The sequence below is a fragment of the Uranotaenia lowii genome, chromosome 3 (assembly GCF_029784155.1).
Source record: "Uranotaenia lowii strain MFRU-FL chromosome 3, ASM2978415v1, whole genome shotgun sequence".
Classification (NCBI taxonomy): Eukaryota; Metazoa; Arthropoda; class Insecta; order Diptera; family Culicidae; genus Uranotaenia; species Uranotaenia lowii.
The window spans coordinates 232,015,390-232,031,898 of record NC_073693.1 but is presented as its reverse complement, the minus strand read 5'-3'; the positions used below and the strand labels follow the sequence as shown (position 1 = coordinate 232,031,898).

The window sequence follows — 16,509 nt, the reverse complement described above, 5'->3', positions numbered from 1 at the left end:
TGAATTTTTTGACGTTTTTCGGCGAGTTTTACAAATTAAAAACGTTTTGTACCAGTTGTCCAGACGTTTGTAAAACTCTCCAAAAACGTCGATATAATTCAACAACGAAATTAGAACAGATCGCGGCGATTAACCAACATTCATCACTGTCCTAATTGCTAAAAATTGCAGAGATTTTAGTTTTAGTTTTTCACGTAACTTAGTTGATTTTTTTATATATGGTCAGACCGAACTCGCTATCAGCATTTTTTTTTAAACACTCGAGTTTGATGTGCAAATATTTTCATCCAGAGGGGAAACCTTTGATATTTATGAACCAAGATCGACAGTTTATAATCTTCGCTTTTTCAATCAACAATATGAATTACACGACATCCAATTTCTGTTGTTTTTAATATTTTTCACGGCGCACATAGGGATAAAACACGAAAAAAGCGATCAAAACTATTTTCTGCCGAAACTATGCGTTTTAGATCTATAGTGCTTTCAAGACAAATGAAAAACATTACAAGGGCAATAACATTAGTTTTTTGAAAATATCATCAAGATCAAGATATCTCGTTTTAACTTCAAAATTTTTATACAGTGTATTCAGCAAAAGAGTGCAACTTTACTGTCTCTAAAACTCTCTAGAACACATTTTATATGAAAAATCACTCGCAAAAAAGTTATGTAGAAAAATCTGAAAATTGATATTTTTGAAAAAAAAATGTCATAACTTTAAAACGTTCATATATTACTCGTCCAAAAAAATATTTGCCTTATGCATATGAAAGCTGAAGTCTACATCATGAAGCCAAGAAATATTTTTTAATTTTTTTTTAATGAAAGGGTCGCAAAAAGTTAAAGAAAAGTGGTATGAAAAGCTAGATCGGTTGAACGCGCCAAAAGTTATAACGATTTGAGCTTGTAGTGCCAAATTGACACTCCTAGTGCTGATGAGGGTAACGAAATCTAATGCGGATGAGGGTTAAATTGAGTCTTAAGGTACAAAATTAGAATCTAAGCTTCCATTCGTTCGCTTTTGAATAATGTTGATATTTAGCTTGAAAAAAAGTATATTTTAATAGAATTTAAACAATTTTTTTTAATGAAGCAGACCAAATAATTCGACTCTAAATTAATACATTTAAAAAATTCTCACATAATTTCACCAAAACTAGAAAGACAAAATCGGACAAAAGATTCGAGTTCAGGACAACAAAATCTTATGAAGATGAATTGGGATATATATGTATGTTTGTATATATATGCACCTTATACAAATCCATATCGCTTAACCGATCAGTTTGAAATTTGGTACAGTGATGTAATTGGACATGAGAAAGGTCGAGGTAATAGTTTTGGGCCCCTCCACCTGGAAAAAGGGACCCTACTATACAAATTTCCTTCTATTCCCACGAACCAAAAGTCATGGCACCCATTTTGTCAACAGATTTTCGTTTCGTTTGGCGGGGTTGATTTCACCATCACCACGGCCATCAAAAGCAATCATCCAGCAAAGTCCATGTCCTACTGGGAACAAAATCAAAGCTTGCTGAGCACTAAAAATTATATTTTTGGCGGGTGTTTTTGTTCCTTCTACTGTTCACAGCACGTGGTACCGGTTCGAAGTATTTGATTGTAATAAGGCTAGAACAAATATCAATTTCTTTTTTTGTCACCCCCCCCCCCCCCAATCGAAATTAAAAAAAAAACACGAAGGGGGAAATAAATAAAGTTTGAAGTTATTTATGTAAATTTCGATTAAAAATTACAATATCTGAAAGATTAAAAGACCAAAAAACAAATTTGAGAAGATGGATGTTATTTCACCTTTTGTTTTCTTGATTTGATTGAATTATTCGGTACAAAATTACTTGATTTACAAGTTTTGTGCAACGATATAGTATGCATTTTTTTGCATACAAGCTTCCGTGCAATTTATTCCAATTTATTTGTTTTTCGCATTATTTTTTATTGTTCCCCCCCCCTCGCGATGTTCCAATTCCGAGTGACAAAAGAAGGATTTGAAATTTGTTCCGGCCTAATGAGCCTTCAGGAATATATTGATTCGAAGAACCTGTTAGTAATACAGTTGTTTTTCGATTTTATCACGCTTAATTCACCGTGATAATGGCAAAACCGTGAATTTGGCGAAACTTGAAATAAAAATGGAAAAATGGCAAATGATTTCTGAATGATTTAAAAAAAATAACGTGATAAAATCGAAACAATAACCGTGATCAAATCGAGCGTGAATTTAGCGAGTATTGAAAAATCGAACAGTGATAAAATCGGAAAACTACTGTATATTGATTAGAACATTGATTTTAAAAGTGAGCCCTTCCGCTGCGGAGTGGCGTTGATAGTCTACAAGAATATGAAGTGTGTAAAGTATGGATACAATTATTCCTCTTCATTATGAATTTACTTCTTCATATGAATAATTATTTGGACTGAAAACTAATTTCCAGCTTTTACAATCAAGCATTATCATATTTTTGGATTTCCACATAGGGAAAGAAAAAATTATTATACTTAGGGTAAGTTTAAGGCCGCGATCTCAACGCTTTGATTAGTAATTTAATTTAAAAGAGGGACTAGACAATTAAACGTGCATTTTCTGGAAAAAGTTGAAACCAAATTAAGCGCTTGGAACTTTTTATTAATTCAATCTGAAGTTATTATTTTTTTTTTTTTTTTTTTTTGATCTGAAGTTATTAGTTTTCTACAATTAAGTTTTATTGGGCAATATATAAATTTAAAATTATTGTTGGTCATCAACGTGTTTATTTCTACCATCTACTTTTAGGAAAACTAAAAAAGCACATTGAAAACATGCAAAGGAGGTCTTCAACAATATTTCAGCGGCAGTCCATTTAGAAATTTCTAAGTACAAATTAAATCTTAAATATACTATTCTAAGAGGAGATCATCCATCTTGAAAAGTGGATTAATCTTCAAAAGAGGACGTTCACATATGTTTACAAGCTGAATATACTGAATTTTCATCAGATAATACATGGAAAAGATGAAAAATACATCGTTATTATTAGATAAAAAAAGGAAAAATCTATTCAAGCTTCCTTAAAAAGGACGGGTTTAAAATATGGTTGTCAGATTTTTTTTCGGACTTATTCGGACCGTACAAATCCAGGGAATTTTATCGAAAATCCTGGCATAATTCGGGCATTTGATTTCAAAATGTTCAACCTGAAATCCAGGTAATATCCCGACAAATTTGATCAAAACCACGGTATTATTCAGTTAAAAATCAAGAATTAAACATTGAAATATATTTTTTATCATCAAACTACATGAGCAGATTTTAAATCATATTTAAGACTTACAAAACACAAGTCATGATTATTAAGATAAAACTTGCCATTAAAAAACCGGGCCAGACCTGACTTTTCTCAGATTTTGTGTCAAATAAGTATGCGGGCAAGTTCGAATAAATCCGGACAATCTGGCAACCTAAGTTAAAAACTTTTTTCGTGATAGGATGAATAGGCAGTCAAGGGAAATTATTCAAAATGTCTATTAGCAAACCTCATAACTATTAGTTTTTCAATAATACAAAATCAACTTTTTTAATTATTTATTTGAAACTTACAAAGCTTATGTGACCAAACATGGTCTAATTTGTTAAAATGATGAACAAAAAGCTTTCAAAACATTTAAAAGTCAGACGACTTATTTTGATTTATTTTTTATTCGAACCCGAGCAAGGCCGAGTAAAATCAGCTAGTCAGTTATAAAAACATAGGCACCAAAAATGTTGTTCCCTTGTGTTATTCAAAGCGCTAAATGCTAATACATAACATGCTTTTTTATTTTAACACGTTAAAAAATTGTAAAATGGTATGAATTAAACCAGTTTTCTGATCGTTCTTGGACTATTTCTGTCCAACTCAGCTTCTTCATGTCAAGAAGAAATATATTCACGAATAGATTTAGTTTGTAGGACTTTAAGACTTTAAGAAGATCCTTCAAAACACAGATGAGCTTTAAGCAAAACAGAAAACAAAACAAACTCGTCCATTTATTTAAGTTTCCATGTAATTTTGCTTCTTTTTCGTCATTTATGCTAGAGTAAGGCTTCAAGATAATTAATGCATAAATCCTAAGTTAAAATAATTTGAAAAATTTTTTTTTTTCCTATGTTAAAAGTGGAGATCTATTATCTTCTGAAATCAATGGTTGAATTTTTTTTATAGCTGAAAGTATATAAGGTTGTAAACTAGAATTGTAACGAAATGAGGTTTTTTTTGTCTACGACCTAATCAACACTTCACAAGTTTAGCGGAACTTCTTATCCGATAGTTTACTTGAGATTTAGCGAGAAAAATAATTTGCTTGCCAAAAGTAAACGGACTTATTAGCAATTTGAGGACCTATTGGCGATTAGAGGACTACTTTATTAGCGAATTAGCATTCTTGTAACAGACACTGTAAATTTCTATTGTAATTCATTTTTATATTAACAAGAATGACATATTTAAGTTGAGCTTTGAAAAATAGTGTGAAAAAACAAGGCATACATTTTTTTTTGTAAAAAAAGTCTTCCAGCATCTGACCCGAACGTTTAAAGTAAAAGGATATAAAAGGATATATCTTTGAAGGACACTTTTAACGATTTCAGGTTTTGAGTTCCGGTACACTGTGGCGTCTCGATGAAAGTCTTTTCACAATCGCATATCTTGCCCGAACCCTGGAAGACCCGTCTGAGAAAAATCGCTTGTACCAACTGATCCCAGAGTATATCAAAACTTCAAAAGATTTGTTCCAATTTTTGTTCTTTTACAAAACGGTCTCGGCCAAGGACAACGGCAAATGTTGTAAGTATCAGTTTTAGGTCTGGATTACAATCGTAAAGTTATAAATTTAATTTCAAATGCAGGTATAGGGAACGGTGTAAAGAGCGCTTTGATAAAGTGGTACGATAAACATACTGCTGAGCAGTTGGCTCAAATGTTTGCCCTGGAAAGAAGCTGGTACGGTTGGTCTCACAAGAACGTCTTGGTGATGATCCACATGAAATTGGAAGACAAAGCAAAGATGCAGGTCGTTGATGTTGCAACCGGTGGCAAGGGCATAGCACGAGGACCCAAGAAAGCCGAATCCACCGATGAGAAATCGAGTGAGGAAGAACAAGAACAGAGTGAAGCGTTACTGGTTTATAGGCGCTGGAAGAAGTTTAAATCCGTTAACAACGCAAACGAAGCCTGTCAAGGTATTCTGGAATTCAACTACCCTTTTCAATTGGTACCAACGCAGTTGCATCGAGCATCCGTCGTTTGGGAAACTATTTTGCCTAAAATGCCGTATCGTGATGTCATCAAATCTTCACTGGCGCTGCAAGACTACAAAATGCTTAAAGATGCTTCACGTTTAACGACCATCTATGGCAATGCAGTGAATTGCATGACAGCCGTTAAGGAATCGAAACTGCACCCCGTTTTCATTTATCAAACTATGCGACTGTTTGAGGAACGCCAGCGGTATCTAAACATCGTGAAGGAGGCGGTGCATTCGGTCTCTAATCTTGGATTGAAAAATATTACTGCTAATCCGGCAGTGATTAGACATTTCTACAGCGCGTTGAACGAATCGATGCTGAACTATAAACGTACCAATCTCAATTTCTTCATCACCCTTGATCTGAGAACCAAGCACAGCAGAAGTGAGTTCCATTTGCTGATATTGCCCTTTTTTGTTAGTCATTTTCTAACTACTAATCCATCTTTGCAGAAACGGTTTTCGGTAACCGGCTGATGTCCTGCTCCGCAGCTTATGTTCTGTGCACGCTGCCAATCTTGAAACGGGAACAATTTGTACGGGTGATGACGTTCACCGAGCAAGCCGAAACCTTGAAGGACGTTGATTTCACCCGGGAGATGAAATTCTTCGATGCATTCGAGCACATCCAGGCTAATTCAGCAAAGAAAACCAAAGTGGACATCCAGCAGCCGCTAGAATATGCTTCGAAAGGCAAAAATAAAGTTGACGTGTTCATCACTATCGTCGACTCGTTGATACGAGTCAATCCGCAGCGAACCTCGCCGGCTGAAAGATTGTACAAGTACAATCACGACAAGAAGGCCAATGCTCGGTATGATTGAGTATTTTTGTTCGTTTTTTCTATAACTGAACCTTGATGTTTTTTTAAGCTACATCATCATCAATTTGAGTCGCCACACGCAGGACTTGAACCATCAGAACGATCTGAAAGGTGTTCTAGAGCTGGTTGGATTCAATGAAGATACACCGAAGCTGATTGATGCCTACATCCACGGCTGTTTCAATTAAACGCTGGCATCTGATATCTATGAAAGTAAGGTTTGAATTACTAATGTTTCTTAAGCTAAGGTTATTATCATGCAGTAGTATTCATTCGATAAGCTTCTCTAATTTGACAACCTCGGAGTATCAACCATTACGAAAAATAGTCTTTGTAGTAAATTACACAAGACGTTTCGAATCCAATGAGCTACTCGAGTTGTCAAGCCCAGTTTCAATAGATCTAACGAATATCTTTGTAGGTGGGTAAACAAAAGTACCCCGTAGAATTACTATTTCGTTGGAAGCAATCCAGTACTATCGATTTTAAATTAGTTTTCAATAATCAGTTTTAAATTAATTTTTCATTTCGATTGAAATTTATATTGGAATTCATGTGATTTTATGTCACCATGCATGAGTTGTAAATTTTTGAATAAAAATTTCATAATCGGTGATTATTTGAATTTCTGTTTTTTACAATCTGAAAACTGGACTGAAGGAGAACCTGAGAAATTTTAGTTAAACTAACTCTCATTATTCGTATTACCACCAATCAAAAAGAGATTTTGTCTGAGCGCTGTTATAAATAGTGCTGTCCTAAACAGTGTGATATTTGGAAATCCCTGCGAAATCCAACCAATTGCGTAAAATTTACATCATATAGATCGACTTTTATAAGCTGTGTACTAGAACACTCCTACTGAATATAGAAAAAAAAACTAAACCCAAAGATTGAAGGAAATTGGAATAGAAACACACAAAAGCATTCACATGCACAACTGAAACTGACATTAAATGTTTCGAAACAGTAGTTATTATTCAATGACCACGTTATGTGTTTGGTTTTATTTTTACTGTTAATCGTGAATATCGAACGACCCATATTGAAGCTTGAAGCGAGTTCTCCTTCAGTCATTGCTTCTGTAAACGAGAACTTGTTTTGAAGGAATTAAAAATCTGGGGGGTGGGGTTATAATTTTAAGCTATCAATAGGTAAAATATGTATTCGAAGGTTGGAGGTTCCAGTTGCACTTGATAACATCCCTTAAATATGTGTAGAACTTTCACCCAATATATACATTTAACCACATGATTAGACACATGATGGTAATATACATGAAATGTAAATTATATTAATCCCTAAACACGAAACCCTGAGCTAACGTTTGAATTGCACATTTTTCTTCAAGCTACTTATTGTTAGTGAGCATTACCGAATAAAATTGAAATACAAGCTATTAAAGGCGAAGAAAAATCACAGTACATACGAACCTTTATGTTGAAAAAATTACTTGAATTTTGACTTCAAACTTTCCTGGATTTTTTTTTCTTCGTAAGGACACATTCAATTTTTACAGAAAATTACTAATGGTTGAAAAAATCATAGGGGAATACAAAGAAAACTGTATTTCAATTTGATTGTATGCTTGATTTTATGAAGGCTTTCTTGTTGCGATAATAGGGGATGTTCCGGAATTAAAACCAACGTTGAAATCAAAGTGCATGCGAATTTTTGTAAAGTAACACAATAATATACTTAGTAGATGTTTATCTTGCAGGTTTTGTGTTGTACTATGTGATTGACGTAAATAATCGTAGAAAAATATATTAAGCGAACTTGGAACATTGTTGCTGCACTCGGTGAAAAATCCAAAAGCATCTTCTATTTTATTTTATTTCTAAATCTGTATTGAAATTTTAAGTTTACAGTATGACCCAAAAAAAATACGAAAATCTGTCATCAAGGTTCAAAAATACTTTTCTTGATGTTAGTTTTTTTTTTTATTTACAACTAGTTTATTAAAGGCCTTTTACTTTTACAAAGTTTAAATGTGCCAAGGGTCTTTGTATCACTGGTTAGTAGGGAGGGGGGCCGTAATAGTCGCGGCGACTCAACAGTTAAAAAAATTTTTTTTTTAATAAGGGAAAAGGAAGGGGTTTATATGGTTTATTCTTCGATATCAGCTTTCCATTACAGGGCTTGTGATATAGCTCAGTTGGCAAGTCTGTTGTCTCCTTAGCCGATGTCCGCGAGTTCGAGCCCAAGAGTAAACATCGAACACAGTTGTACCGGACAAGTTTTTCAATAACGATCTGCCAACTGTAACGTTGATAAAGTCGCGAATGCCATAAAGATGGTAAAACGACTATAATCGAAACAAAAAAAAAAAAAACTTTCCATTAGGGTCCGGTGGTTGCCTCCTGTAGCTGTGGTTATTGATGTTAGTTAACATGATTTAAAAACTTTTTTATTCATTCAGGTACGTGGACAATCATATCAGGAAACAATCACTCGATATGTCAACTTTCGTTCTAAACTACTCTCTCCAGGCGAGATCTGAATCGGGAGCATATCTTCGCAATATGAGCCTCTAACATTGAAGCCCATCCCTCAGAGATGCAAGCCTTCAGAGAATTGACACTTGAGTGAAAGGATTCACAGACCTTCGCTTGAACATACGCCCATATCAAAGAGTCGAGGGGGTTATTTATTTATTACTAGCTGACCCGGTGTGCTTTGCTACACCTTCCAAAAATTATGGAAATTTGTGGTCCCTAGTTATTTAATTTTTCATTTATTTGCACAGAACTCTAAATTCAATTTCAATATCATTAAAATGTTTTTTTTTTTCAAAATATAATTGCAACGTTTTTTCTTTTGAAATCTTGAATAATTTTTTTTATTCCGTGTTTTAATCTTTTTTATGACTCTGGATTTCTTTGCTTCATAAGTTTAAAGCTTAAGCCAATTTTTTTTTATATATGGAATCTTCGCTGTCCCTTTATTTGTAGAAAGGGTCTCAAAATATCCTAGACAAAATTTCTGTAGCAAAATAACATCACGGGAAACTCATTCAACTTATTCGTTCTCGAATTATTATACAAATTGTGAGAGTGACCCCCTCCATCATTCCTCTAATTTTAATGGAAGGAAGGGGGTCTCATAACATCAGAAAAACACTTCTTATATACAAATACGATTCCATATCATGTATGGATTCATTCTCGATAAGCTCTCGAGCTATTCAAAAAATGGGTGACCCTCTTCTCACTATATATCTCCCCTCTGACAGGAGAAAGAGGTCTCAAACCATCGAAGGCACATTATCCGTACACAAATATGCTTACATGCAAATTCGGTTCCATTTTCTCGATTAGTTATCAAAATATTTTTTAAAAAATGTATGAGTGACCCTTCCCTGACCCTGCCAAATTTGGTTTCTTTTGCCTTATTAGTTGTCGAGTTGTGCCATAAAATTTGTATCTGAGCCCCTCTTGCTGCCTATCACCCCCTACCTCAAAGGAGGCGATCAAGATCAAACAATTCGTGTATTCAAATCCATTTCCATGCCCAATTCTGATCCACTTGCTCGATTGTTAGATTGTTTCCATGTCATATTTGGTTCTATTTGTTAGATAAGTGCTTGGTTTATGCAAGATAATCGTATATGAGCTCCTGTCCTCTCTAACTGTATCCCCAATTTAAGGAGAAAGAAGTTTCAAATAAGTTAATAATCTTTTTACGTATCCAAATGCTATCCCATGCCAAAGTTGTTTCCATTTGATCAAGTTATGCGAAAAATAGTAAAGGAGCTCCCTCTCTCCTCCCTGTCACGCAACTGGAAGGAGGCAGTAGTACCAAATATTCACAGAAACATTCCTTGTGTTCTAATACCCTTACAAACCAACTTTCGTTTCATTTGCTGGGTAAGTTCCCGAGTGATGTAAAAATTGTATAGAAGCACCCTCCTCCCTCAAGATTTTATAACTTGAAGAACGGAGGGTTCTCAAAATATCATAGAAACATTTTTCGTAATCAAATACCTTCCCACACCAAATTTGGTTCCATTTGCTTAATTAGCTATCCAATTATGCTAAAAATTGTAAAGGACTTTCTCTCTCCTCACTGGAAGAAGGGAAGGGTAGCAAATATTCAAAGAACTATTTATCGTACCCAAATAAATTTCCAAGCCAAATTTGGTTTCATTTGATCGAATAGATTCCAAGTTATGCAATTAAAAAGGTATGAAAACCCTCTCCTTCCTTCCTGTATCTTCACTGTAAGGAGGGAGGGGTATGAAATAATCATAGAACCATTCCTCGTATTCCCCTCCCCTCCCATGCCAAATTTGGTTCCATTAGCTTGATTAGTTCTCCAGTTATGTAAAAAATTGTAAGGTAGCCTCCCTCCCTCCTTCCTATCTCCTCACTGAAAGGAGGGAGGGGTACCAAATATTCTTAGAAATATTTCTCGTACCCAAATACTCTCCCATGCCAAGTTTGGTTTGATTTGCTTGATCAGCTCTGGAGTTATGAAGACTTATTACTTTTATATGAAAGACCCCCTCCCCCCTTCCTGTTAAAGGGAGGGGTCTCAAACCATAATAGGAACCTTCCCTGGCCTCCAATACCCCCACCTGCCAAGTTTCAGGTAAATCGGTTCAGTAGTTTTCGAGTCTATAGGGAACAGACAGACAGACAGACAGACAGAAATTCATTTTTATATATATAGATTTATTTATTAAGTCTTTGACTGCTGTCATACATACCGAGTGTTAAAACTAACTTATGTTTAAATTAAAGTTACGTTAAAGCTAGGGAACGTCACGGATAGCACATTTAAACATTGATTTTGATACATTGAAGTCAAACAAGTATGACACATCGTTGAAGACCTGACAACATCGATTAAGCGGGTGGTTTTGTCCGAAAACTGTTCTGCTTCTAGGTAGCCAGAAGGTTTGGTTGCGCAAACGACGTGCTGGGGCGTGCAAACTCAAGCTTTGGAGCAATTGTGGACAATCAACAGTGTTCGTCAGGAATCGTATACAAACATTCGCTGCAAATATGTTCTTCTTTGACTCAGAGACGATATAGACAGAAGTGCGCACCTTTGTGGGTAAGGCGGTAGCCTTACGGGGTCTCGCCAGGGCAGTCGACGCAGTGCATAACGAAGAAATTTTTTCTGAATTCGTTCGATCCGTTCGATATGAACAGAGTGGTAGGGTGCCCAAACTGGTGCCGCATATTCCAAGACACTTCGTACTAAAGAGCAGAACACTGTCTTGAGAGCGTATGGGTCCTCAAAGTTCAAAGTATTTCGTCGCAGGAATCCAAGCATAGCAAAGGCCTTAGCTGTTGTTGTCGCAATGTGCTGATTAAACGAGAGCTTCTGATCAAAGGTTACTCCTAGATCCTTAATGGTGACAACTCTTTCAAGCGGAGTGCCACCAAAAGCGTATTCGAAGACCACGGAGGTTCTGGTTCTAAAAAAGCTGATACACTTGCATTTATCGGCGTTTACTTCCATCCCATGTTTTCCACACCATGCGAGTAGTCTATTGATGTCTTCTTGAAGCGCAGCACAATCCACTCTGGAGTCAATGGTCCTTTAGATTTTCAAATCATCTGCGAACAGTAGTTTTGGCGATTGAAGGAAAGTTGCTAGATCGTAATGAAAATTACAAAGATAAGCGGTCCCAAGTGACTTCCCTGTGGAACACCAGACGGCATATCGAAACTAGTAGAATGAATTCCACGAATATTTATAAAGCCATGACGATGTAACAGGTATGAATGCAACCATTTAGTTGCCCATTCTGGGAAACCGTAGCGCTTAAGTTTCTCCATCACGACCATATGCGGCACTTTATCGAAGGCTTTGGCAAAGTCGACGTATATTGAGTCCACTTGCAGTTTTTTATCAGTTGCAGCATACAATTCACTGGCATAGCACATCAAGTTGGTCAACGTCGATCTTTTCCGGATAAACCCTGTAACGGGTCACAGAATGATGAGTGAAATTTAATTTAACTTACTCTACTTTAGCGCCAAGCAACAGCGAAAATCGCAATTGCATGTGGAGAAGCATGTAAAGTTACGCCCGGTGAGACTTCTCAAGGCAGGTCCCGTACAAAATTTAAATTTAAAACTTCCAATCGTTCCACGAGCACATACAAGTTAACCCAACCCGAAACCAGAGAACCAATGCGGGGCTTCAACTAACTGCGATTATCAGAAACCAAAGATAAATTTTCTAACCCTCGTCTCACGCTATCAGGACTCTTTAGATGGATTATCTTGTTGAGAGTTTCCTTTTCAACTCCACACGTATTCTCGTATTACGCAAATAAACTCTTTCCCCCCAGCGGGTTTCGAACAATCACTCAACATAAAAAAATCAAATTATCTGACCTGTTTTCTGCTGCGGTGCGTAGTTCCTCTCTCGGCAGCGGCTGTTGATGGATCCTTTCGCTGGCGCGCGTGTGTCCCGACTACGTTGGTGCACTTCCCTCGAGGGCGGCTAAACTTGAACTCACTTTCTGAACTGGGCGGCTGATTGCTTGACCGCTGCTCGCATGAGACTTACTGTTGGGTTCGATGATGGTACACGTCCGGTTTTGACGACCGACCACGTGCACCCGGAGATCGCGGATTGACCTCCGTTGGCCCGTAGGTGCTGAATGGTCTAAAGACTCGCTTAATGAGGCGGCGAAAACGTTCGCAACCCCGTTCACCTACCCAGGACATACACCTTCACTTGTAAGATAAGTCCTTCAAGTGAGAATCATTAAATTAATGTTAAGTTGTTCGAAATAATTGTTACACTGAATGTTACCTTAACCCTACTCAGTAAGAGGTCAGGATGTTGCGATAAATCTCGAGACGCACTAGTTTTCCTTTAATTTTACTGCAAGTGTTACGTTTTTGTTAATTTGAGCTTATTTTTTCTAAGTTTTCTGCAACTTACGGAGTGAACTAGAAAACTCTCGCACAGGGCCGAGTTGACGTTCCAATTGTAAAATTCCGTAGTAACGTTTGGAATTTTCCGCAATTATCTCAACTAAAATTGTAAGTCACATTTTAGACCATATCGATTGCTTCTAAAGCTTCTTACTCACGTCCTCTTGTGATTCGGTGTTCGCTCAAAATATACTTTTCACACTGCAGATACGTCTGCCTTATCCACCGATCGATTTGAGAAAAGAAGCTTGAATCTTATGGTCGAGGCTGTCAACCCCAAATTTATTCCCGAACATTGCCCCCACACACACAAGTCCATGTTTATATATTAAATTTCCATACTGACATCGGTTCTCTGATTTTGATCAGATCAGAGCCGATGTGCACAGCTTCACGATCGAATCAAAATGGCTGGTTCCGAAACCGGCCGCTAGTGGCGCTGTGGTTGATTAAAATAAACTAATTGCAATGATGAACTAAATGAGATATGATTTTTATCGGCAACTCATTTGTAACGTCGTTACAACCCGTGCTGGACTTCGGCAAGTAACGGTGTAGCTGCTGAATAGAGCCTTTCGTACATCAAAACTTCAAGCACTTTTGAAAAACAGCAGAGGATTGAAATTGGCTCCAAATACTATGACTCCAGCGGGATTTTTTGTAGTAAACTTTAATTTCATTCTCTGTAACATGCTTATCCTTCAGGGGTGAAATGTGCCGTTCTGTGCGTGAATTGAAAACCAGATCAATCGAAAAAAGTTTCTCTTCTGAGAACACGACAATCTGTTACTTGTTCTTCAACTTAGACAGAAATTTTTTCGAGCGCCCAAGCCGCAGTGCTTGAATTCGTTCTGTTTTCAAATGGCGCTTTGCTCTTGCCTTTGATGATGCATTTAAGTCATCTTTTACCAATCTTTGTATGAAATTATTCGAGATATTTGCTTCCTTAGCCAGCTTCTGGATTTATCTTAGTGGACTCCGCTTCACTTTCGTCTTGACCAATTTTATCACTTTGGTTTTGCACTAACCGGCTTCCGTGGATATGGTCTATCAAGCAGAGAACATTTCACGCGGTAAACAGTCGCTAAATGGCATCCTACAGTCGCCACAATTTTATTGGGAGATTTTTAGGCGAGAAGCAAACTGATCACTGTCTCCTTGCGCACATTTAGCCGATAAAACATATAACGTATTACTGCATTATTTACGTCAATTGACAGATGAAGGTTAGATCTAATACACCCACGAGAAAATTTCCTTAAAAATGATCAAAAACAATCCAAAATAGATTCCTAATAATTTTCTCTTTTTTATGGGTCTTAGTGAATTGTTCCGTTTTAAACCGTCGTAAACTTGTGGTTTTCAGTTAAGTTCATATCTAAGGTTGCCACAATTTTTCCAGCACGTATCCGAGCTGGACAAATCCGGGATATTTTATCTTAAATCTGGCAAAATCCGGACATTTGATTTCAAAATTGTTGATCAAAATCCGAGCTATATCCGGGTAAATTTGATGGTCAAAACCTAGGAATTACTCATCAGAAATGAAAAAAATAACTTGAAAAAAAAATGTATTCATCAAAATTTATCAGGAGATTCCAAATCACATTTAAGGCTCTCAAAAAACCTCTCAAGCTTATTTTTATGAAACTAGTTCAAAAAACAATTTACAACACAATTTGTTTATTTAAGTTTTATTTGAGAATGAGAAAGAGAATAAATCCGGTCTTTTGCCAAATTTAGTATTAAATATCTGGGCAAACCCGGATAAAATCGGGCAATCTGGCAACCTTATTCATACCACTTGTCTGATACTTATTTCATTGAAAAATCTTAATTCTAATAATAATGAGAACCCCAATAAAATGTGCTTATGTAATTGTAACACCTTAATTGAAACGTTTGAAACTTTGTGCCAACAATGTTCCAGTTCATATACATAGTTAACTCAGTCGAGAAATCGTTCATACAACTAGAGATAGTGTTCTAGCATAAACTCTTAAAAGGTACACAATTTAATATCTAGTAACCACAATTATAAACTATACGTACTATAACTTTAATTTTTACGTTATAAAAATAATCTTTATACTTCAGCTTAGAATTTTTTTAAAATACAAGCTTATATCCATTTCAATTCTGGATTGGATTTTTATTTTGATGGAGTAAGATTACCTTTTAAGTTATCCATATCAATTTGAATTTTTTCTTATATTTTGCCTACTTTTAAATGACACGTAAAAGTTTATCGAAACCTTTAAACTATTTGTATATCGACACAGTTGATTATATTTGAATTAAATTCAGGAAACAAACAGAAAAGAACTGGAAAAACACTGAATCAATAACCTTCTCGAGCTGTGATTCGATTAAAAATCGTTTAGTAGTCATACCATAAAACAAATCATAATCAACAAACAAAAATGATTCTCGCGATGAATCGGTTCATTATGTTTTAGCAAACCACTCGCCTTTCGCACAGTTATCTGGATAAAATAAGTATAAAAACCAAACTGTGAAACTCAAACACACGGAAGATTTCGTTCGTAGCTCAAATGGATCATTAATAAACTTAAAATAAACGGAAAATTACAAAATAGCAAAAACGTCATACGAACAAGCGAAAATTAATTAAAAAAACGAAATATTGATGAAACCAAATAATTCTATAAAACAGAGAGAGAATAATCTAAAAACAATTTCGTTCGAAATTCGAATAGACTGGATTACAAAGTGCTTCTTAGATTGAGACAAGCGGCTTATAACAATTTCGGATCGGCGCTTTCGAACAGGAAACATGTTAACTCAAATAAGTAGAGTAAATTGAAACCGACTGAAATTAACATTAAATTGATTCGTATTCTTTAGAATGTTGCCCGAGAAACAGCAAGAAACCCCCCAGAACACCTACGTAACCCGATCGTTAAAGCATATACGAATTTGCAAAAAATGACGACTCAATCTCATAGTTAAAACAACAAAACGATAGTCATTTGCTTTTAAATCGACAATTAAACCTCGTACAACTTTATGGCATTAAATGTTATTTTTTCACCAACAGTTTTCCATACTGAATTGTTTAGTTTGAATAACATTGGAAGAGTTTAACAGATCTTAGTTCTAGGCAGTATTTTCGGAAGTGTTTTACACTTTAACACAATTCGACGACGCTTTTAATTTCATATTCATTCTCAACATATTCAACTAAAATAAATGCGTTGAACTCGGCTTAATATTATTGGAAATAATTAACACGAAATGACAAATAAAATCTGGTGCAAAAATATTAGTTTAATAGAACGGAAACTCGAACCACATAAGACCGATAAAATTATTGGGCAAAGTCGGACTCCGAAGGCAATCAGAGTAAAACATTGTAAAAATTTTATTTCCTAAGGAAAAGAAATCCTTCTAAATGAACCTGTCTGTTGATAGAAATATTTATAGTAGCACACATATTAAATACAACAAAAATATAGAACACAAAACGCTTAACTA

General features: G+C 35.7%; 1 protein-coding gene across 1 annotated transcript in view; it reads left to right on the top strand.

Moving 5' to 3' along the window:
• The window catches only part of LOC129755523 (RNA-binding protein RO60-like), a 131,705-nt gene extending 115,796 nt beyond the window's left edge, over positions 1-15,909 (top strand). The window contains exons 3-6 of the mRNA XM_055752059.1: positions 4,628-4,823; positions 4,886-5,668; positions 5,737-6,097; positions 6,156-15,909. Of these exons, the coding sequence (XP_055608034.1) occupies positions 4,628-4,823; positions 4,886-5,668; positions 5,737-6,097; positions 6,156-6,294 (1,479 nt within the window). The 3' untranslated portion in view covers positions 6,295-15,909. The remainder of the gene's footprint in view (positions 1-4,627; positions 4,824-4,885; positions 5,669-5,736; positions 6,098-6,155) is intronic.
• Positions 15,910-16,509: the final 600 nt, after the last annotated feature.